At 53.8% G+C, this 20,019-nt stretch overlaps 2 protein-coding genes and 1 long non-coding RNA gene across 10 annotated transcripts in view; 2 read left to right on the top strand and 1 right to left on the bottom strand.

Annotated features, from left to right (window-relative positions):
• The window catches only part of ARIH1 (ariadne RBR E3 ubiquitin protein ligase 1), a 51,946-nt gene extending 49,537 nt beyond the window's left edge, over positions 1 to 2,409 (bottom strand). For 5 of the 7 annotated variants that reach the window (XM_032700423.1, XM_032700425.1, XM_032700428.1 and 2 more), the window contains exon 1: positions 1,899 to 2,409. In XM_032700423.1, the coding sequence (XP_032556314.1) occupies positions 1,899 to 2,261 (363 nt within the window). In that variant the 5' untranslated portion in view covers positions 2,262 to 2,409. The remainder of the gene's footprint in view (positions 1 to 1,898) is intronic. The other 2 variants (XM_032700427.1, XM_032700426.1) reach the window with 1 other exon arrangement.
• A 75-nt stretch (positions 2,410 to 2,484) lies between these two features.
• On the top strand, positions 2,485 to 4,039 carry LOC116792936. Its single transcript, XR_004359318.1, has 2 exons — positions 2,485 to 2,677; positions 3,038 to 4,039. It is a non-coding gene; the product is annotated as an uncharacterized LOC116792936 (long non-coding RNA).
• Positions 4,040 to 9,957: 5,918 nt separating this feature from the next.
• Positions 9,958 to 19,690, top strand: HEXA (hexosaminidase subunit alpha). 2 transcript variants are annotated; one of them, XM_032700037.1, is made up of 14 exons: positions 9,958 to 9,982; positions 13,237 to 13,335; positions 13,672 to 13,737; positions 13,889 to 13,935; positions 14,276 to 14,386; positions 14,886 to 14,987; positions 15,080 to 15,212; positions 15,858 to 16,038; positions 16,330 to 16,416; positions 16,759 to 16,831; positions 17,261 to 17,444; positions 17,552 to 17,642; positions 18,058 to 18,162; positions 18,641 to 19,199. In XM_032700037.1, the coding sequence occupies exons 1-14, from the start codon at positions 9,973 to 9,975 to the stop codon at positions 18,702 to 18,704; spliced, it is 1,353 nt and encodes a 450-aa protein (XP_032555928.1). In that variant the 5' UTR covers positions 9,958 to 9,972; the 3' UTR covers positions 18,705 to 19,199. The 2 variants fall into 2 exon arrangements, with proteins under 2 accessions (XP_032555928.1, XP_032555927.1); XM_032700036.1 differs by lacking the exon at positions 9,958 to 9,982 and adding an exon at positions 10,136 to 10,400 and having other exon boundaries at positions 18,641 to 19,690.
• Positions 19,691 to 20,019: the final 329 nt, after the last annotated feature.

Raw genomic sequence — 20,019 nt, 5'->3', positions numbered from 1 at the left:
TTTTGCAATGCAGAGGTCAAGCACTCACATCAAACAGTTTAAGGGCAGTGTAAAAGGGGGGAAACAACTCCCTCAGATCAGAAATCAGGACCTTATCTAAGAAATTAGTTCGCAAAGAGCAGGTAGATGAGTCCCCCAGCTGGGTCTGGTAAATGCACAAGCAGGAACACTCACAACTCCTCACTGGCAGCAACTTTTCCACCACTTTTCATATGCAAAGATAATAAGGAGTATGGCAGAATCTGTCCAATACAATCAGTATGGGCCACAGTCTAAGTCATTAAACACAGACCCACCATTTTAATGGCTCTTTCAAAGAGTAAAAACCTGAAGTTCCCAACTGTTTTCATGTCTGCTTGCCAACTGCTCCCCTCCCTATACTAGGATCAATAACTGGGAGCAAAGAAACAACCCTGCTTAACCATGAGATCTTCTTTAACTGCAGGGTAATCAGCTAATCCGGGCAGACTCCTTTATTCAGCTTTACACGGGCAGCACTATCATTAAAGTTATAAACTTTAATTTGACTCAAGGAATGCCATTTACTAATTTAGCACGCAAATGCTTTTACAGCTGTTTGCATCCAGCTCCACATAAACTACAGGGGATTTACAGCACACGAAGCAACATTTTAAAGCTGCTGTTACAGCCACTGTAACACTGTAACAGAGCACAGGACAGTGGGGGGGAAAGCATTCACTGAGGGAATGCTTTTTCGTGTTTAAAGGGCTTTACCAATACACACAACCAGCAAAACAACTGCTTTCTGGGCACTGGATCCCTCAATATTTAATATCCACAGATTTTTCACATTACTCCTGTTGGCATGTAGGAGAGTAGCATCTATTTACTCTGAATATTGAGTAAATGGGAACAAAAGAAAACTCATCACCTGCAAAAAAGTCAACGGCATCAGGAACTTGATGGTGAGCTGGAGCCAAACCTTGCCATGAGCATTTAGAAAGGAATGCCAGATTGCTTCAGTGCCTTGAATTTTTTCCCCAAAAGCTCGGGAGCCAACAGATAAGACTTAAGATACTTTGATCTAAAGAAGGTAAATGTTATTTCGAACTCTAGTTCACTTTTAAAGACACATTCTTAAAAACTGGAGGTAAAAAAAGTTATGGCTGTGAAGGGATTGCTCATATCCCTCCTGGTCTGTGCTGGAAATAAACACAAGGTTCAACTCCTGTGTGTAGGAAGGGGGAAGGGAAACGGCAACAAAACCAGAGCGAACGCCTCTCCTGGAATTCCAGGACTTGCCATCGACTCCGCCGCTTACCGAAGGAGCTGGAGGGGCTAAAGACCCCGGACAGCGTGAGGATGGAGTGGGAGAAAGGCAAAAACACAGATCACAGCCCCCCCGCTCGCAATCACACAAAGAAAGAGGAGTCCTTTTAGTGCCAAGGGCCTCGTTCCCGACGCTTCCATGGCAGGAAGCGAGATCCTGGCCGGCCCCAGGGGCCTCTCGGGGGAACGGGGTAACGAGGAGCCTCCTCCGCCCCAGGAGGTGCCGGGGAATCCCCCCTCATCCAGGGGGGGATTGGGGAACACCGCCTCCACCCGGGGGGGGCACCGAGGAGCGCCCCCTCCAACCCCAGAGGGTGCCCAGGAGACCCCCCTCTCACCTCCGGGGGTGCCCAGGAAGCACCTTCACCCCAGGGAGTGACGAGAGGCCCTCTCATCACCCCGGGGGTGCAGAGGAGGAGACTCCCCTCCAACTCCAGGGGAACCGAGGAGCCCCCCTCTCACCCGGGGGTCCCTCGCAGTGTGTGTGGGTCCCTGTCCCGCGGGCGGGCCGGGCCCGGTGCCCTCCCAGAGGCCGTTGGCCCGTCCCGCCGCCCCCCCCCCCCCTTCGGTGGTGTGTCCCCCCCCAGTCCCGCTGCCGGGGGCCGCACCTGGATGACCTCGTTGACCTCGCGGATACACTCCACCATGTGCTGCAGGATCTGCTCGGCCGTCAGCACCTCGTAGCGATAATCCTCCTCCTGCTCGGGGCCACCGCCGGGGCCCGGCCCGCCGCCCAGGCCGCCACCGCCGCCGCCGCCGCCGGGGCCCAGCCCGCCCGTCTCGCCGCCCAACAGCCCGTCGCGCTCCCCGCCGACGCGCAGCCCGGGCTCCACCAGCTCCACCTCGCCCAGGTCCAGGTTATCGTCGGGCTCGTCCTCCTCCTCGTCCTCCTCGTCCTCCTCCGCGCCGCTGTCCTCACTACACTCCTCGTCCTCGTCGAACTCGTAGTTGTACCCCTCGTCTGAGTCCATGGCGAGGCGCTGAGGGAGCGGCGGCGGCTCCCGCGGCCTCCCCGCGCCCGGCCCCGCCGCCGCCGCCGTTGGCCCCGGCCCGGCCCGGCCCCGCCGCGCCTCAACCGCCGCCAACAAAGGGCCGCGGCCGCCGCGCTCCGTCACCGCGCGCCCCGCGCGTCACCGCCGCCCGCCCGCGCCTGCGCGCCTGCCGCCATCTCACCCCGCCCGCCGCCGCCGCCATCTTGGGGGCGCGACACGCCCCCTCCGCGCCCCCCGCCCGCCTCAGCCCGCTGCCGCCATGTTGAGTGTGGCGCGGCGCCATGCTGGGTGCGGCGGCGGGGAGGCACAGAGTCACAGCATCACATCCTGAGGTGTTCTGTGGGGCCAAGTGTGGAGAAGGCTCCTGGGGCCACTATAAAATCGAGTGATGTGAGGTCTGTGGCAAGCAACTCGTGAGGGGAACGTGAAGGAAATTTGAGGGGAATGTGAGAGATGTGAGAGGAATGTGAGGGGAACGTGAGGAACCTGTGAGGGGAATATAAGGGACACATGAGGGAAAACAGGTTGCACTGCCTCAAAATCAGAATAAAATTGCACTAAGATGTCCAGGCAGAAATTCCCAATCATTCCATGAGATAAACACATGTCCACCACCCCTGGAGGAACCCTGATTGTGCTGGGTGGCATCTCCCAGCTCCAGCATTGCTTTCTGGTCAGCAAAGACAGTAATACCCAGGTTTTCAGTGATGCCAGGCTTGATTCCCTTTATTCTCTGTTAATTTGATATTTTGCAGGGGGAAGAACATGCAGAAGTGTCTTCATCACCAGACCAGGGACTAACTTTTTTCCCTCCTGGCACTGACAAGTGCCCCAGGCAGGTCAGGGATGCAGGGCCAGTACTGTTCCCGGGTGGTCTCATCCCTGCCAGAGCCTCTCACTTGGACATGGAGCTGCTGGCGAAGGGCAGGATGACACCAGAGTGCTGCAGAGGCTGAGCCCTTTGCCTCAGCTTTCCCCGCTTCCAGCATCAGCCGCGCTCAGCCTGGTACGGGGGAGGCTCGCCGGGCTCATTGTCTGCAGCCATTTGGGGAGTGCACGGAACTCCGGTTGGCTTGGAAACGAGGCTGCAGCCCGGCCTAGAGCAGAGCCAGCTGCTACCAACCCTTCACGGATGTTCACTGTGGATACCAGAGGCCGGCACAGTGCCAGGAGGGCTCCGGGGCCACCTTCTCCCGCCAGTGCTCACCCTCCACTTCCTCAAGCTCCAGGGAATCATTTCTTCCCGGGGTGAAGTGGGGTCGTTCAGATGTGGTGACATTATTCACCCGCTCTGCCCGGATGAAGATGAGACTCAGCGGGGCTCTATGTGGTGTAGGCGTGACAAATTTCATCACCTGTTTGGGACAAGAGTCATCACAGACGACCGGATGAGAGAATCCTGCTTCCTGCTCCTGTCTTGATACAAATCCCTTGTGAAACAGGAAGAAAATTAAAAACCACATCCCAAAGAATGTTTGTTTCCTGCTGGAGCACAGGAAGCATAATGATGGCTGCAGCAACAGGGATTTGTGATCAGGGTGATGCAGGCAGGTGCTCTTGGGAGATGAAGTGTCCAATGTCCTGGGTGGATGACTCCAGAAACCTCACCAGGTACCAGGCTGCATCTTCAGACACACAAAGAGATCCGAATGTTTGTGTGGATCTGTGGTCCCTGAGCTCTGCCCGGGTCAGGAGCACACAGGGACATGTTGCCTCATGCCACGCTACCTCAGTCAATAAAGCCAGTTCCCTAATTACCCTACTTATTTGGAATTGCAAAGGCCGGGGCATTAGTCATCCTGCCCTACATAAATCTAAGTATCCCTGGCTTCGTTCAGCTCCAGACACACCAGCTGGACATCTGCCAGTCTGGTCCCACCTCACACTTCAAGCCCTGGGGGCTCAGGTGGCTGCCCCAGGTCCTTTCCTTCCCTGGGCTTCGCCCCCTAGGGGGGCTGTATGTCAGCCCCCGGGACCCTGTGATAGCACTGTTCTGCCCAGCTGGTGACATGCCCTGCTCCTGGCCAACATGGCAAAAGGCACAAGCCATTTGGACTGCTCATCTGCCCCTCGGGACCCCAAGAAAGGCACTGACCAGATAGTGGGGTTTGGCTTTATCGGAGTTTTGCAGCTCTGGACACCAAAATCCTTGGCCGAGGTGACTGCCCCAGCAGTGTGCGTGGGAAGCAGCTGCTCCTGGGAGCGGGGCCCGTCCATCCCCGGGTGTCCCGAGGACTCCCCGCCGCCCTCTCCTGGCCTCGGCCGAGGCTGCAGAGCTCAGCCCGGGGCCCTGGGTGGAGCTCGGCCAGAGGAGCTGCTCTGGAGCCAGGCTGGGAGAGCAGGGGGTGTTCAGCCTGGAGAAGGTTCCAGGCAGACCTGAGAGCCCCTTCCAGTCCCTACAGGGGCTCCAAGAGAGCTGGAGAGGGACTTGGGACAAGGGCCTGGAAGGACAGGATAAGGAGGAATGGCTTCCCACTGCCAGAGGCAGGGTTAGATGGGATAGTGGGAAGGAATTCTTCTCTGTAAGGGTGGGGAGGCCCTGGCCCAGGTTGCCCAGTGGCTGCCCCATCCCTTGAAGTGTCCAAGGCCAGGTTGGATGGGGCTTGGAGCAACTTGATCTAGCACCCCCATGGCAGAGGGTGGAACTGGCCAGGTTTTAAGGTCCCTTCCAACCCAAACCATTCTGGGATTCTATAATGGTTCTATGATCCCAGTAATTAACATTTATAAATAGTGATGGGATCTTCCCAATGACATCCCACAGACATAGACAACCAGTTCCCCTACTACATCCCAGCCTTCTCTTTTCCAGCTGCAAAACAGGGATCAGCACTTTGCAGCAATAGCTACACTAATACTTTTCAAAAATACTCTTTGGTATGAAATTTTAGTCATGAGTGTTGCAAAAGGTCTTTGTTTATTAAAAAGTTTTCAACCCAGGAGAAAGGAAATCCATGAGCTTTCTCAGTGTCTTGGATTTGATTTTGGGTGTCTGCACACTCATTAACGACAATCACATACGGGGCCCTGGGCAGTAGTTCCTTGTAGATGGTTGGTAAAAGGTACCTGAGAAAAGCAGGGCTGCTGCCTTCAGCTTATTCTGAGGGGATCTGCACTGCCTCTGGGGATTTTAGGGCTCCAGGTACCGAGGAAAGCTGAGAACCACTCCTCTGCCCACTCTGAGAAATGATTTAGATCTCCATAGACACCTGGCGCGTTTTCATTTTATTCTTGCAAGAGCTTAATTACCCAAGTGATTCTGGTAACTGTTAACACTGAAGCTGACAAGAATAAAATATTGCCTTGCAATCACCTTGCTCTGTGAAGTTAGGCACACGCTTACAGGATTTATGGGAGCAGCGCCTCTGGGCATGAGGAGTTTGTCACCGTGCACCCAGAGGCTCTGATTGCTTCCAGCTCAGCCCCACAGCCGTGACTGGGAGCAGCTGGGGACAGCAGCCACACGTTCCCAGCCTCCGCAAGGAGTCGCAGCATCTCCCTGTGACAAGCCCTGACTCGTGATACCAAAATTCTGCAAAAGTGCTGGTGCCCCACACCACAATCCACCCACGGATTTGGGGTGAACCTCCTATCCCACCCAGCATCCCCCCTGCCCCACTGCTCCTTGAGCCAGGTGGGATCTTCAGAAAAAGCCGCTCTCCTTTGTCACAGAGACATGTGGACAGGGAGAAAAGAAACCCAGGAGCTTTCTCAATGTCTTGGACTTGATTTTGGGTGTCTGCACACTCATTAACAACCTCAACCAGTAGCGTGGGCTGAGCTGCCCCTTGGCTCACCACCCTAAAGCTGTGCAAGCTGGAGATAATCCAGAGGAAAAAAGGTTCAGCGAACAAATACCAATAATGCAAAAACCACTAGGCTGAGCTCAAGTCAGGACCACCCTGGGTGTGGATTTAAGGGCATCCCATGTTTAGGATCTTTGTTGTGCACATGCTAAAGCTCCACCAAATGTCTCTGTGGGCTCTTGCTGGGTGTTTAAATGTGAGTACCGCTCTGCTTGATGAAACAGGCACAGGTGGCTCCCTGTCAGCATCTGTGTGACACCCTGCCAAGCAAAATCATCCCTGAAATATAGAGATGTGCAATGGGGGGGTCCACACCTGCAAAAACTCAGTACATGCTGACCATACTTCCACCAGACCACTACCACACTTCAACCAAGGACACTTCAACCCTGCCACCCTTAGGGCTGCAATCCAAATCCCATCATTATTTTACCAAGGATGAAAGGGAGTTAAACAAGAAAATGGAGAGAGTAAGCTTGTCCAGAAAGCCTCTGAGATGCCAAGGTTCAAGTCACAGGTCTACAGGCAGACGCAGGTATTTCTAAAAGATGATCTGTGTTTTCCAAAGCCCTCTTCCAGCCACACCACCAGGAGGTCCCTTGAGCTGGGAGTTGCTTCATTCAGGAGTGGGTGTGCCTAGACAGTGCTGACTCAAAGAGTGGAGCAAACATAAAACTCATCCCCTGTGAAGGTGTTCATAAATGCCTTCCTCCATCCCTCATTCACCAGCTCAAATCCTTCTCACCAGCACAGGAATCTGCATGCAAAATTCCCTCCTGGTTAAATGCAGAAGCAGCCAACATTATAGAGAATTAGGCAGCATAATAAATGGATTTATATCTTTTAAAAATGTTGCGAAACAAGGAACTGCACCAGCCCAAAGGCCACCTTCATGCCTTGAAGGTGAACAAACCAAAAAGACCAAGTGTGACACCAGCCAGACTTTGTAACAATTTATATCAGAATAATTAATTTGGATTTCTACCAAAAAAAAAAAAAAAAAAAAAAAGCAGGTAACCCAGCAGTGTCCTGGTGCAGCACAGTTTTCTGCAGAGTCCTCCGGCAACTTGGCTTCTGGCTCTTGCAGCCAAAGAGACAAGAGGGGGTTGCAGGTACCCCCCCACGGGTCTTACCCAAGCTGGTACATCCCTGGTATGGGCTTACTCCCTGCTTCTTCCTTGCCAAACTAACCTGGAAGAGTCTTCCAGGAGATATGCTCTGAGACCAAGAGCCTGTTTATTGAAAAGCTACTGAAGAAGATCAGCAACTTCTAGCTGCTGCTGCTCTGTGCCTGCCCCAGAACAGTGTGTAATCCAGTTTCTTCTAGCCAAGCTCCACAGTTAAACACATGCTGAAGCAGTTTTCTTATGTAAAGAAACATTCCCAAATCAGACTGTTAGTCTGGATTAATGTCGGCCAGCTACAGATGAACTACAATGAGTCATCCCCCAGAGACATCAGGTCCCCTAAAATAGCAACAGCAACCGAATGCGTAGAAAGGCTGGAATATTTGGACTGAAGGCTCTGATCACAATGCTTTACATAAGCTGGCAAACACACCACCCTTCCCAGGCTGAAAGGAGGATTCACCTCAGGCCAGGGCACTTCCACAGTTTCGTCTCACACGCTGGGAAGCGCGGCCGTGACATTCCCTGATGCCACACAGCAGTAAACTGGATTGTTTGGGATTTTTTTTTGAATACAATGAAACTATTTAAATCCAGAGATGCTGGAATCAATCAATATAGTCAGAAAAGCAGTGGCATCAGCCAGTGCTTCAGAGGTTTGCACGGGGAAAGGCAACAGACCTGGCTCAGGGCCACAGAGGCTTCGTGTTGACCAGCAGCAGGAAGACTTGAACACAAGGAATGACACGAGCCATTTTCCCAGAGGCCTGGCACAGGCTGGAATGCAGGTGTTCTCCTCCATACCCCTTCTTTCTGTGTGAGGAGGACAGAGATAAAGAAGGGACAACATCCTGGAAGAATCCTGAGGAGACAGCCTGGCATGTGCCTTTGTGTTGAATTGGGGTCCTGCCACCTCTCTGTAGGGAAAACAATGGGCAGGTGAGGATTGTCAGGAGCCTGAGGGAGCCAAGGGGCTTTAGTTGCCCCAATCAACCTCCTCTGGGACTTCCACCCATGACCTCCATTTAAGCTGAGGTCCAAGCAATTAATTTTTCCTGAGCTCTCCTGTGGGTGTACCTGCTCCAGGTATTCCCAGATTGATCTTGCACTTCACTTGGTGTCTTTTGTTCACTGGGTGACACCTGGGCTGTTGGTGCCACCCCCGTGCTCTTCCTGCCTGGCTGTGGGGGGTACACCCATGTTGTAAGGCTGTTCCCTGGCCTATGCTGTGCCTGTCCTTGGTTCCTGGCCCACGTTCCCTGAGGTAGACAGGTGGTCTTTGCTGTTCTAGAGGGCTGGAGAAGAAGAATGCAGTTCTGTGTAGGTGTTAAGCTCATGGCAACACCATCTGGCTCTCTTTGGCCCCATTCCTGATGGAGCCCAGTTTCTCTATCTCAAGGTGACCCTTAGTCCCCTCACTGCCTTCCCCTCTTTGAGATCCCCTATTAATTTTCACTAATCTCATAAATTCCCTCAATCCCATTTAGATCCAAAGCTAACCATGGTCTCCTCCTGCTGCCTGGCCTCCCCACAACTTTTCCACCCCCACGTCACCCCCAAAACCTTCACTGGAACCTCACAGTCTCCTTCAGCCTTGGAGAGCACCTCCCTCCATCCCTCTCCAGCCCCACTGAACCCTTCCATGTCCTCCAGTTCTTCTCCTTTCACCATCAGTCCTGCACTTTGTGCTGGTGCTTTTCTAACCTTTGATAACAAGTTCCTTGATATTTTTTTTCTACAAAATGCTTTCTTCCTGTTGATCCCATTCTCTCTACACTGCTCATGTGAGGAACAATGCTTTAGATTCCTCACCAGACCTTTCTATGGTCATGTCCTCCTCAAGCAGAGTAATTTTTCCTCTTGTATGATGGGGCCATCTCCCTTGTCATGCTTTCTTTTATACCATTTGTTTAATTTCCTGCTTGCTCCCATGCCTGTGGCTTGTCTTCCAGCGCTCCTGATAGCTTGCAGTTTTCTAGGACAACAGGTTTTTAATAATTTGATGGACTTGGTTCCCATGTAGGTTTGTGCTGGCAATTAGATGGGAAAGACCTGAGCTTAAGGTCTTTATTTGACTTGGGGATTGCTGAGGAAAGCAGATCTGGAGAGAGGAGGCAAAATTAAACAGAGTTCATCTGAGGTTAAGGCTTTCCTAGGAAAAGCCAAGTGCCGTATGGAAAGTATCTCTGCAATACTTCACCATGAGGTTCCATCATGGGATAAAGCCCCTTTTTTTTGTACAGTCCAATGAATATTTCATCTGCCACATATAAAATATCCCTGGAAAACTGTGCAAGGGCTGATTTATATTTGGTATTGCTCATAAAAATACACACCACCAACAGAAGACACCCAAACCCAAGGTGGATCCAAAGCATGTACTGGTGCTGGTTTCAAACAGACAGAGAGTCTAATTAGGTTAGATCTAGGGTGGAGAGGCCTTGGCACAGGTTGCCCAGAGAAGCTGTGGCTGCTCCATCCCTAGAAGTGTCCAAGGCCAGGTTGGACGGGGCTTGGAGCAACCTGGTCTGGTGGAAAGGGTCCCTGCCCATGGCAGGGAGCTGGAATGAAATGATCTTTAAGATCTCTTCCAGCCCAAACCATTCGGTGAGTCTGTGAAAGCAGCGTGGGTGAAATACATGTTAAATCATTCATCTCCTCAAACTCCAAATCGGGGCTGCTGAGGCTCCCCGAGGGCAAGAAGCACGGCCAGGGGTGGGAGGGGGACTCTAAACCTTGAGGGCTGGGGGGGGTCAAATGACCCTTGGTGAGGAGCTGCAGGGGTTTGGGGGATTTCTTTGAAAGGGGAGAGGCGGCTGTGGGGTGAGGGGGCAGGCGGGGGAGGCCGTGAGGGCGGGCCCGAGCTGCCATTTCGCGGCCGCCCGTCCCCCGTTGCCGGGCGGTGCCGCCGCCTCCCTCAGGCTGCGAGTGCGACATGGCGGCGGCGCGGGTGCTGCGGCGGCTGCTGCTCCCGCCGCTGCTGCTCCTGGTGCTGCCGGGCCCGGCGGGGGCCGTGTGGCCGCAGCCCCAGGCCCAGCACTCCCCGCCCGGCGGCGGTCGCTGCCTGCTGCCTCCCGGCCAATTCCGCTTCGCCGCCGCGGACGGCTCGGCCGTGGGGCCGGGCTGCGATGTGCTGGACTCCGCCTTCCAGCGGTACCGGGCGCTGCTCTTCGCCCGCCCGACCGGTGAGGCGGGGTGGGGGTGACCCTTTCCTCCGTGGCTTTATTCTTAACACCCACCAAACCCAAACCCGCGTTTATTTTGGGGTCAGACCACGGGGTTTGGGTGTCCCCCTGTCTCCCCTCAGTCCGGCGGGGACTGGCGGGGCGGGAGGTGGAGGCTGGGTGTGACGGCGAGCTGGCTTGGGGGAGTCTGGTGGCAAAGGGCAGCGGTGCGTTGGGATGTGGAGGGCAATGCCACAAACTGCAGATGACAAAATCTGACCCAGTTGGCACAGCGAGCACTAGTTATCTTCGTTTCCTTCCAGGGTTTAAGCTCTTGCTCTTGAGAGTTCCCTCCATCTCGTTTTTTATCTCCTCTGGACAGTGTTTCATCTCCCCATTGCTTCATTTCGCTTCCTTCCTTTGTGGCTGCAGGGAGAGCCACTGCCAGTCTTGCAACCGCTCTTGCTCCAGAGTTGTTTGTAAGTCTTGGCTCTTTCTGTTCCTAGCAGCTCTTGCTGTCCCCTGTGAGGCTTTACCTTGAGGAAAGACTTGCTGCATCGTGTGTGTTCTTCCAAGTATATGTTCCTGCCATGGAGCTCATCTGCCAAAGCAGAGCTGCTAAACGTCCCGAGGCAGTGTGGCTTTTCTGCCAGAGAGGGATTAGCTCTTGGATTCATCCTGAAATTGTAGGGTAAGATGAGGAAAGGCCAAAGCTTGGAGAGCTGGAGTTTGCTTTGGGACAGGTTCTAAAGGTTTCTTGCACCCGGCCGTCTTAGTGATAGCACCCATGGCATGTCAGGGATGAGCTGCGGGAAATTTCCTGGCTGTGGATCCGGCATGCATGGATCTCAGTGGCTGCGTGGGTCTGCTGCAGCCTGAAGTGCTATATCCAGGGAATATGAAGTGCTTCATTCATCAGAAAGAGCTAGTAACTCTGCTCCCGAGTGTTTTAAATGTCAGCGTGAACTCTGTTGCTGCTGATCAAAGCAGAGAAGGGTGGTGGCGTTGGAAGCTGCTCAGCTTCTTGTTGAGCACATCGTGCTTTGAAAAAAGCAGGTTTGAAACAGAGAAGAACCATTTGGCTTATTTTATTTTTTCCACTCTTGTGAGTAGCAATGGAAATAAATTTCGGTTTGGGAGCTGAGAAGGCTCCTCTTGGCTCTCTTTTGCTGCTAGGAACTAAAAACAGCTGATCTAATTATTCATGCTCTCCTGTTCCTCTCAGAGGGGAAATGTGACCATCAAATCACTCGGAGCAACGTTGTGATCACGAGATCGAGCTCACACTCATCGCTTTCCATACGCCCTGCTTTGTGATGCTCAAACTACACAAATTATTTTAAGACCTTTTTTCCCCTTTGCTTTTTTTTTTTTTTTTTTGCATGGGTGGTTAGTAAGAACAGGCAATGGAAACCCTGGATGGAAGGAAATAAGTTTTATTAATAGAGAAAAGAAATGGAAGAGACCATTTTCTGTCTGCACTGGCTTCAGGGTGTAGTGGTGTTGGTTCCTGCCTGCTCCTTGGCCAAGGAGGCTGTGTTTGGGTTGGGCAGTGTCTCCCTGGGCAGGTTTAAATGCGGTGTGTGATGGTGGGACCAGTTCTGTTGAGGGTCCTCAGCAGGATGAGTATTTCCTACATCCCCAGGCCTGGGGGCAGCTGTTCATGGTGAGCTGCCGCCTTCCCGAGAGGAGGGATCAGGTCTTGCTGTGCCGCTCGCACATCTGTGAGGTTGCCTTGGCTACCAGCTTGTCTGCAACCAGCTCAAAACAGAGGGCTAGCTTGGAGCTGTTTTCCTTCTCTCTGCAGAGGTTTCGTCATTCCTTCATGGAGAAATCCAGGGTTCATGGCTCCTCCGAGTTGTGGAGCAGGGGCTCCCTGCATTTCACCCGCACGCTGGCAGTGCCACAGTCTCCCTGGGGTCTCCTTGGTGCTTTGGCTCACTCCAAGCCAGGCTCTTTATTTTTAGTGACTGCTTGGAGCATTGGCTGTGCCCAGGAATGCTGTGGGGGTGTAGGCATGGAGCTTGGCTGGGATGAGCCGGGTCCCACCCTGCTGCCCCACACTCCTCTTAGCCACAGAATGCTGTGACTAATCCTATGCATCCCAGAGAAGGTTGAACACCTCCCTTTGGAGTTGAGGGAATTACTTCAGTGAGAACTCAGGCCTGTGCATCCTTTGAAGCTGTCATTCAGTTTGGGAAGTGTGGCCAGAGCTCCTGTTTAGGATCTGAATGTGATCAGGTTTATTTCTCCAGCCACTGCACCTGGGCCCTGCTCTGCAGAAGGTGAAGTTGTTCAGGAGCTTTTCTGTTTTGGGTGAGACCTTTTGGTTGCCTCTAACTCAGCAGATTCATTCTGCACCTTTTTTACAGAGTTTCTTTGCAAAGGGTAGGGCAGAGCTCTTGGGCTTGTACTTTGTTCCCAATGTTGGGAGAGTTTGGAAACATGAAGCTCTTTACCCTCATGGAGAAGCTTTGACTAGTTGTGGTTGTAGCTTAGAGCCAGGGCTGGTGTCCAGGAAGCCTTGGGGGCTGTTGCTGGTCCATACTCTGATGTCTCTTCTCTCTTGTGAAGCTTCCCTGAGAAGCCTCCCCTGGGGGTCTCCTCACTAGCAGACCTTCTCCGTTCGGAAGATTGGGATCAGCTCATGTGCTCCTGGTTGGCTCCACTGAAATTAGCCCCTACTGAACATCCCTGTGCCTGTTTTGGGGTGCAGGAGGGGGTCCCCATTTCTGCCACGTGTGTTGGAAGTCCATGTACTCCTGTGCCTCTGTTGCTAGCTGAGCTGGGAGGATGGTGGTGGGCTTGGAAGCAAGGAGAAGAGCTAGGATGGGGTCGATATCTGTGTCATTTGCAGAGAATGAACCACCCTGGGGGACACCCTGCACTCAGCTCCTCGTCTACGTTGCCATGCCAGGCTGTGATGGGTTTCCCAACCTGGACTCCAAGGAGAGCTGTAAGTATTGGGGTTGGGAGTAGGAGGGAGTGACTGGAGAAGGAATGTGGCTGTTTCTGTGCCCACCCCTGGGAAATAGGACTGTGCAGCAGTTATACCCCCACTTTTGGGGAGGCACCAACCCTTCTCTGTTATTGAGAACCTGGGGCAGGGAGGGAGGGACTTACCTCAGGGTGCTGATAAAGCAGTGGGGAGAGGTTTAAAACAGCAAAAGAAAACCAGAATTTGGTTCTCAGGGATCTCAGAGTGCAGTGCTGTGCCTGACCCCTGCCTAGTGCTGGGGCTCTTGTGGCAGTGGGGCCTGATGCCAGCCCAGCCCCTGATGCTGTGTTCCAGATAAGCTGATCGTGTCCAAGGGCTCCATGCTGCTCTCTGCTGAGGCCATCTGGGGAGTTCTCCGAGGTGAGCTGTGCTTCCAATGGGGCATTCCCGCTCTCCCTGCCTTGGGCCTGTGGGGATGCCTCTCTCTTTCCATGGACTTCTTTGTTAATTGAGCTCTGCTCCTTTGAGGGAGTCTGTGCTGAGGCAGGGGCTGTGTGTGGTTTTCCTGCAGGCCTGGAAACGTTCAGCCAGCTCGTTGGGAGAGACGAGAACGGCACAGTGAGTCCTGGTCTCATCTCCTGCGGGCAGGCGGCTCTCCATAGTGCTCCTGCCTCCATGGGGACAGGCTGAGGGTTGCTGGGATGCTCGGGATGAGGGGGTACCAGCAGTGTGGCACAGCCCTGCCAAGGGCCACGTGGAGATTCATTGATCCAGCCAAATCCCTGCCTTCTGAGTGGGTGAAAAAGGGCTGCAGCTCTTTCTGGCCAGCTGGCACTCTGGGCAGTGAGGGCAGCCCTGTCCACGCAGCCCCGGGGACAACAGTGACCCTGATTGCCTCCTGCTAAGGGCTGTTTGCCCAATGTCCTACTCATGTGTTGCTCATGTTTTCCACGTGCAGTACTACATCAATGAGACAGAAATTGTGGACTTTCCCCGCTTCCCTCACCGGGGACTGTTGCTGGACACCTCTCGTCACTACCTGCCCCTGAGAGCCATCCTGGAAACTCTGGTAGGGCACCTGTGCTGGGAGACAGGGCGGTTTAGTTGTGTGTCCTGTCCTCTTGTGACCACTGAGGGTTTCTTGTGCTGCCTTGTGTGGGTGATTTCTCAGTTCCCCTTGCAGAAGAAGAAAACTGAGATGTCCTGGGTTCCTGCAGTCCAGGTTACTGTCTGAGGCTGGGTTGTTTCTAAGGTGAGGGAAAACACTGGCAAAGGTGGGTGGTGCTTCTGTACTCATCCCAAGCAGAATTAAACTTCCAGGTCTCCACTACTGGCTCAATTATAGGGAGATTTTACTGTAAGCAGAAATACTCCTGGCCCTCTGCAGCTCTTCATGATGCCGTTGCGTTTCAAGAGAGGTGTCTGAATCTCTCTTCAATCCTGGGGAGCATTTGGGAACTCTGCCTTGTCATTTTGGAGCATGGGGGCCTTGTACACTTTCTGTGGCAAGCTGGGTGACTTTTCAGAAGGGACAGGGCACGTTCATCTTTGTTCCTGTTCCTTCCCAGGACGTCATGGCTTACAACAAGTTCAACGTGTTTCACTGGCACATTGTGGATGACCCGTCTTTCCCCTATGAGAGCTCGACATTCCCAGAGCTCAGCAAGAAGGTAACCCTCCCTGATCTCCATGTACCAGCCCAGGTGAGCAGATCCCCCCCCTCTGCTCCTGAGCAAGGCACTGAGCATTTCTGTGTTCCCAGGGAGCCTTCAATGCCATGACCCACGTGTACACTGCCAGCGACGTGCGCGCCGTGATCGAGTACGCCCGGCTGCGTGGCATCAGGGTCATCCCAGAGTTTGACACTCCTGGCCACACCCTCTCCTGGGGTCCAGGTGAGGGGCAGACCCTGCCTGCTGCTGCCATGAGGAGAGTTGGGATAGTTCCAGGGGCAGGATTGGGATATACAGCCTCAATCCTAAAAGCTGGGTGTGGGGAGCCATGTCCCGCAGACTGGCTTTGAGGAGGAGCAAACCATCGTTTGGGACCCAATGGTCCATCTTCTGGAACAAAATCCAAAAGAGAAACATTTCTGCCTCTTCTTGTGTCCAAGATGAGTGATTTTGGGGTTTTTCTGGGGACATCTGCTCTGCCAGAATCATCGTGGATATTGCAAGGATCTTGTGTTTAACTGGGGGTGCAGCTGACCAAGCTTCCTCGCTCTGCGCAGCTGTGCCCCAGTCCTGTCGCAGCACTTTCTGCTGCAAGGACTGCAAGTGTCTCCTCTTCCATGGCTGGAAGTGCAAGAAGCTCCAGGAAAACATTCCATTGTCTTTCTCTTCCATTCTTCTGCTTCCTAATCCCATGGCCTGTGCTGGAGTTCACCCTGTGCTTCTGGGCACAGCCAGAGCTGTGGCTGGCCCTGCTTTCCTGTCCCATGGAAGGCCCTGGGCCGTACTGAGGAGGATCAGGGGTGTTGTAGGCAGTGACATGGCCACATTTTGACCCTTCCTCACCATCCTGCATTTGTTATCATCCAGGTGCTCCAGGCCTCCTGACTCCCTGCTATGTGGTCCAGGAGCCTTCTGGAACCTACGGGCCTATCAACCCCATCCTTAACAGCACCTACGAGTTTGTGACCAGTTTGTTCCAAGAGGTCAGCTCTGTGTTCCCAGACTTCTTTCTCCACCTCGGTGGTGATGAGGTGGATTTCACATGCTGGTGAGTCTGAGGTCAGTCTGGGTGGGGACTGGGGTGAAGTATCTGGGACTGGAGTCCAAGCCCATCACTTCTGGGTCATGATCTTTGGTGTCCTGCTCCCCCAGGCCAGGGGAAGTGGAGGTGCATGGGGTTTCTGTGCTCAGGGTGATGCTGGATATAAGGAGCTGCTGGTCCTGGTGCAGCCACAGCTCTGGCAAGCCTTGGACCAATGTGGGAAGGACTTGACCGTGTCTTGGCCTTACTCCAGAGTTCAGATTGTGATGCTTTTATTCTCTTCTCTTTGGTACACAGGAGATCCAATCCAAAAATTCGTGCTTTCATGAAGGAGATGGACTTTGGTGACGATTACAAAAAATTAGAGTCTTTGTACATCCAGAGGTAGGAACAGGGGCATCTGGGGCCTGCAGCTGCACTGTGTGACCAGCACAAATGTCTTCTGCTGTCTTAGGGACCCCAGATCTCCTTTTCAGGAGCATCCCCATTGGGCATGTCTCCCTGGCCCCAAAGGAAGCATTTTATTGGGAGGTTGACCACAAAAAAGCCTGGGACTGAAGAGAAAGAAGCCACATAAGGGGCTGTGCTCTCTCCCTTCTCCTTCAGAAGTACCTTGACATCCAACTGTGGGTGTTGGGAATATCTGTACTGCTCCTGTGGCTGTATGTAACCAGCCAAGAGAGGGTCACGAGGATCACCAAAAACTCAGTACTTTTTCCTCTCCAGGCTTCTGGAAATCGTCTCTTCCCTTGGCAAAGGTTATATCGTGTGGCAGGAGGTCTTTGACAACGACGTGGAGGTGAGAGCTGCCTGTGCTGGGGTGAACAGTGTCAGCATCCCAGTCGGACACTGGTGTGCTCTGGGGGGGCTGTGCTGGGGCTGGTGGGAGTTACTCTGTTATGAATCTGGAGTTGATCCTCAGATGGTGCTGCCAGTGAGGTGCTCTCATGGTGGTTTTGTCACACTGTTGCCAACGCTCTGCTCTCCTCTTGTGTGTGCACCTGCAAGAGGCAGGTTTTAACCCTGCCCAGGACACTCTGCAAATGGCCTTATTCCTCTCTCTATTGCTCCTGCAAACCAGGTGGGAGGTGGCTCACAAACCAAGGCCAGCCCAAGTCTGCCTCAGTTTCCCTTTGGGGATGTGGATGGGATCAGGGCACTCTGGTTGCAGGGGCAGGGGGTCCTCTTGTCACCACTGATCCCCTGCACGTTGTTCACCTGTGCTCAGGTGAGGCCGGACACCATCATCCATGTGTGGAAGGAGAACCTCCTCACGCCGTACAAGGAGGAGATGGCCAATGTCACCAGGGCTGGCTACCATGCCCTGCTCTCTTCGCCCTGGTACCTCAACCGCATCTCCTACGGGCAGGACTGGATGGAAGCCTACAGGGTGGAGCCCTTGGACTTCAGAGGTGTGTCCCTTGTGTCCCCTTCCCATGTGGCAGCTGGCTGGCACTTGGAGGTGGCGCCAGGGCTGGATGTCTGGCTAATGCATCACCTGGGTGCTGTCCCTCCACAGGCAGCCCTGAGCAGAAGGCCCTGGTGATCGGTGGCGAGGCCTGTATGTGGGGTGAATACGTGGACGTCACCAACCTGACCCCCAGGCTCTGGTAAGAGAGGCCATGGGGAGGTCACCTGGATCTCGTCAGGCTGGGCTCACATCCCTTTCCTTTGCCACCGAGCATCACATGCTAAACTCGCGGGTTTGGTCTGTGTGTGGTGCCTGTCCCTGTCTCCTGCAGCACCTCTGTGCTGGGAACAGCTTCACGAGGCTGAAATGAGGGTTTGTGAGGCTGTAACATGCCCTGTACAACCTGCTGCTGCAACCAGGACTCGTTTAACACTGGTTTGTCCTGTCACCCTCGTCCACTCCTGATCCACATGTGTCCAGGAGTGGATCTTTGCATGCACAGAAACCTTTGTGTGTGGAAGAGCGCTGGTCAAGAAAGTGTTTGGGAGCTCAGGGCTTTGCATGAGAAGCTTTTGAGCTCCCCCTGACCTGACTGCTTGTCCCTCATCCTCAAGGCCGAGAGCTGGGGCCGTAGCTGAGAGGCTGTGGAGCAACAGCACCGTCAGGAACATGGACAGTGCCTACGCCCGGCTGTCGGAGTTCCGCTGCACGCTGCTCGGGTAACTGTCCTGGCACAGCTGCCACCCCATCTAGGCACAGGCCTGGGAGGGGCAGTGAGGGTGAAGGGCTCTCCCTGCTGCAAAATGACCCTTGTTCTTATGGAAAGCCCTGGTTTTCCTGCTGCTGCTGCTGTGTGGGCAGAGCTTGCTTTGTGCAGTGCTGGAAGACAGACCCTTGCTGCTGGCGTGGGCTGGTGGCTCTGGTGAGGAGAGGGCTTTGTGCTGAGGAAGGAGGGGGCCTGTCAGCTATTGCCACCCCTCCTGCAGCACCAGCTTCCCCGGGAAACCTGTCCTCACCATGTGCTCCCACGCATGAGCAAAAACTGAGTCTATAAGTGCAGGATGAAAAGCTTCTCCCTCCTTTTCACACCTGAAACTGGGCACCCGTGGGCACCCTGCTCTCCCAGAACCCCTGAAACCCGGTGGTGGGCTCTGCCTGTGCCCTCTCCCTGATGCCATCTTTCTGTTCTCTTCCCAGGCGTGGTGTCCAGGCAGAGCCTCTCTACGTAGGATACTGTGAAAATGAGTTTGGTGAGGTCTGAAGGGAGGGCCCTGCTGCCCTCGGTCACTGTATGCACAGGAGGAATGATTTCCACCCCTCAAAAACTGCTGTTTTGGCAAAGGGACCCCTTCCTACCCACCTTCTGCTTTGGCTTTGTTGCAATGAACATTTTTTTGCCTTGGTGTGCACTCTTGCCTCTCTTTCTATTTTTATTTCTTTAAATCTATAAATAAATGACCCCAAAGAGGAAAAAGGTGCCTTTTCCTGCTCAGCTGGGGCTTGGGAGACCATGCAAGGGTTATTGTTAGCAGGGGATGGGTAGGGCTTGCTCCAGAGATGCCAGTGGAGGAGCATCTTCCCGGCAGTTCCTGAGCTTGCAGGGTGCCTGCTCAGCTGGATAAACTGTGCTTAGTCTCTGCTGCTGTCACAGGGTTTGCTTCTGCAGTCACGCTGTGCCCTGGGTTCCTGTCCTTGTCCCTTCTCTCTCCAATGTCCAGGCAGGACGTTGGCCTGCAAACCACCACCTCTGCTGCCCCAAGCCCTGGCTGCTGCCACCTCCTCTGGCTTCTCCTCAGCAGATGATGCCCTGGAGCCTCTCCAAGGAGCCCTTGCAAACCTGCTGAGGGGTGCATGGATATTGTGGAATCACTGCTCAGCCTTTCAGACTGTCACCTCTGCTCAGGATCTGGCCAGCTGACCCAACTCTCCTCCTGCTCTGTTGTCCTCAGGATGAGGAGCTCAGCTCTAGGTGTCCTCCATCCACAGGGGTTTCTTTGGATCGTGTTTTCCTTGGAGAAGAAACCAGTGGTGCTACTGTCCCATAGAACTGGGACAGGTGTGATTGTTGTCTTCTGATGCCGTGCTGGAAACGGTGTTCAGCTGAAAGTAGGGAATCTCTGAGAGAAATCCTGGCTGGATGGGACTACTGTGTGTGTGTGTCTTGGTCTTAACTGAGTGAGATCCTCTGTTATGGCTGGAAACCTTTTATGGTTGAAATTTAAATTAAAAATAGTGAATTAACAGTTACTACTGCCTCCTATTTTTAAAAGTTGGATTTTTTCCCTTTTTTTCTTCTCCCAGCGTGGTGTGACGTGGTACCTTGGTCGGGTGCTTTGGTCACCGCAGGGAGCTGCTACTGGTGAGCGTGGGGACAAGGAGGGCCCTGGCCCTGGGAAGGGTGCTCTGTTCCCAAGGGGGATGCTCTGTTCCCAAGGGGGATGCTCTGCTCCCCAGGCATTGCTCTGTGTGCACAGAAATGCTCTTCACCACCCCATCCCAACTCCCTACCTGCATCCCACTTGTCCCCCTGCCTTACCAGGCTCCCTTTCACCCACAGCCAGGTGTGAGAGCCCACA

This window comes from Chiroxiphia lanceolata, chromosome 12 (genome assembly GCF_009829145.1).
Source record: "Chiroxiphia lanceolata isolate bChiLan1 chromosome 12, bChiLan1.pri, whole genome shotgun sequence".
In the NCBI taxonomy this organism is placed as follows: domain Eukaryota; kingdom Metazoa; phylum Chordata; class Aves; order Passeriformes; family Pipridae; genus Chiroxiphia; species Chiroxiphia lanceolata.
Note: the sequence above shows the minus strand (reverse complement) of the source record. Positions and strands in the feature narration are given on the sequence as shown.

What these genes read in the sequence shown, in the direction of transcription:
- HEXA (XM_032700036.1), top strand. Translation starts at nt 10,151, where the DNA reads ATGGCGGCGGCGCGGGTGCTGCGGCGGCTGCTGCTCCCGCCGCTGCTG. An exon ending in TCCCAGAGCTCAGCAAGAAG is followed by an intron (nt 14,988 to 15,079) that starts GTAACCCTCCCT and finishes CTGTGTTCCCAG; the next exon opens with GGAGCCTTCAATGCCATGAC. An exon ending in GAGTCTTTGTACATCCAGAG is followed by an intron (nt 16,417 to 16,758) that starts GTAGGAACAGGG and finishes TTTCCTCTCCAG; the next exon opens with GCTTCTGGAAATCGTCTCTT.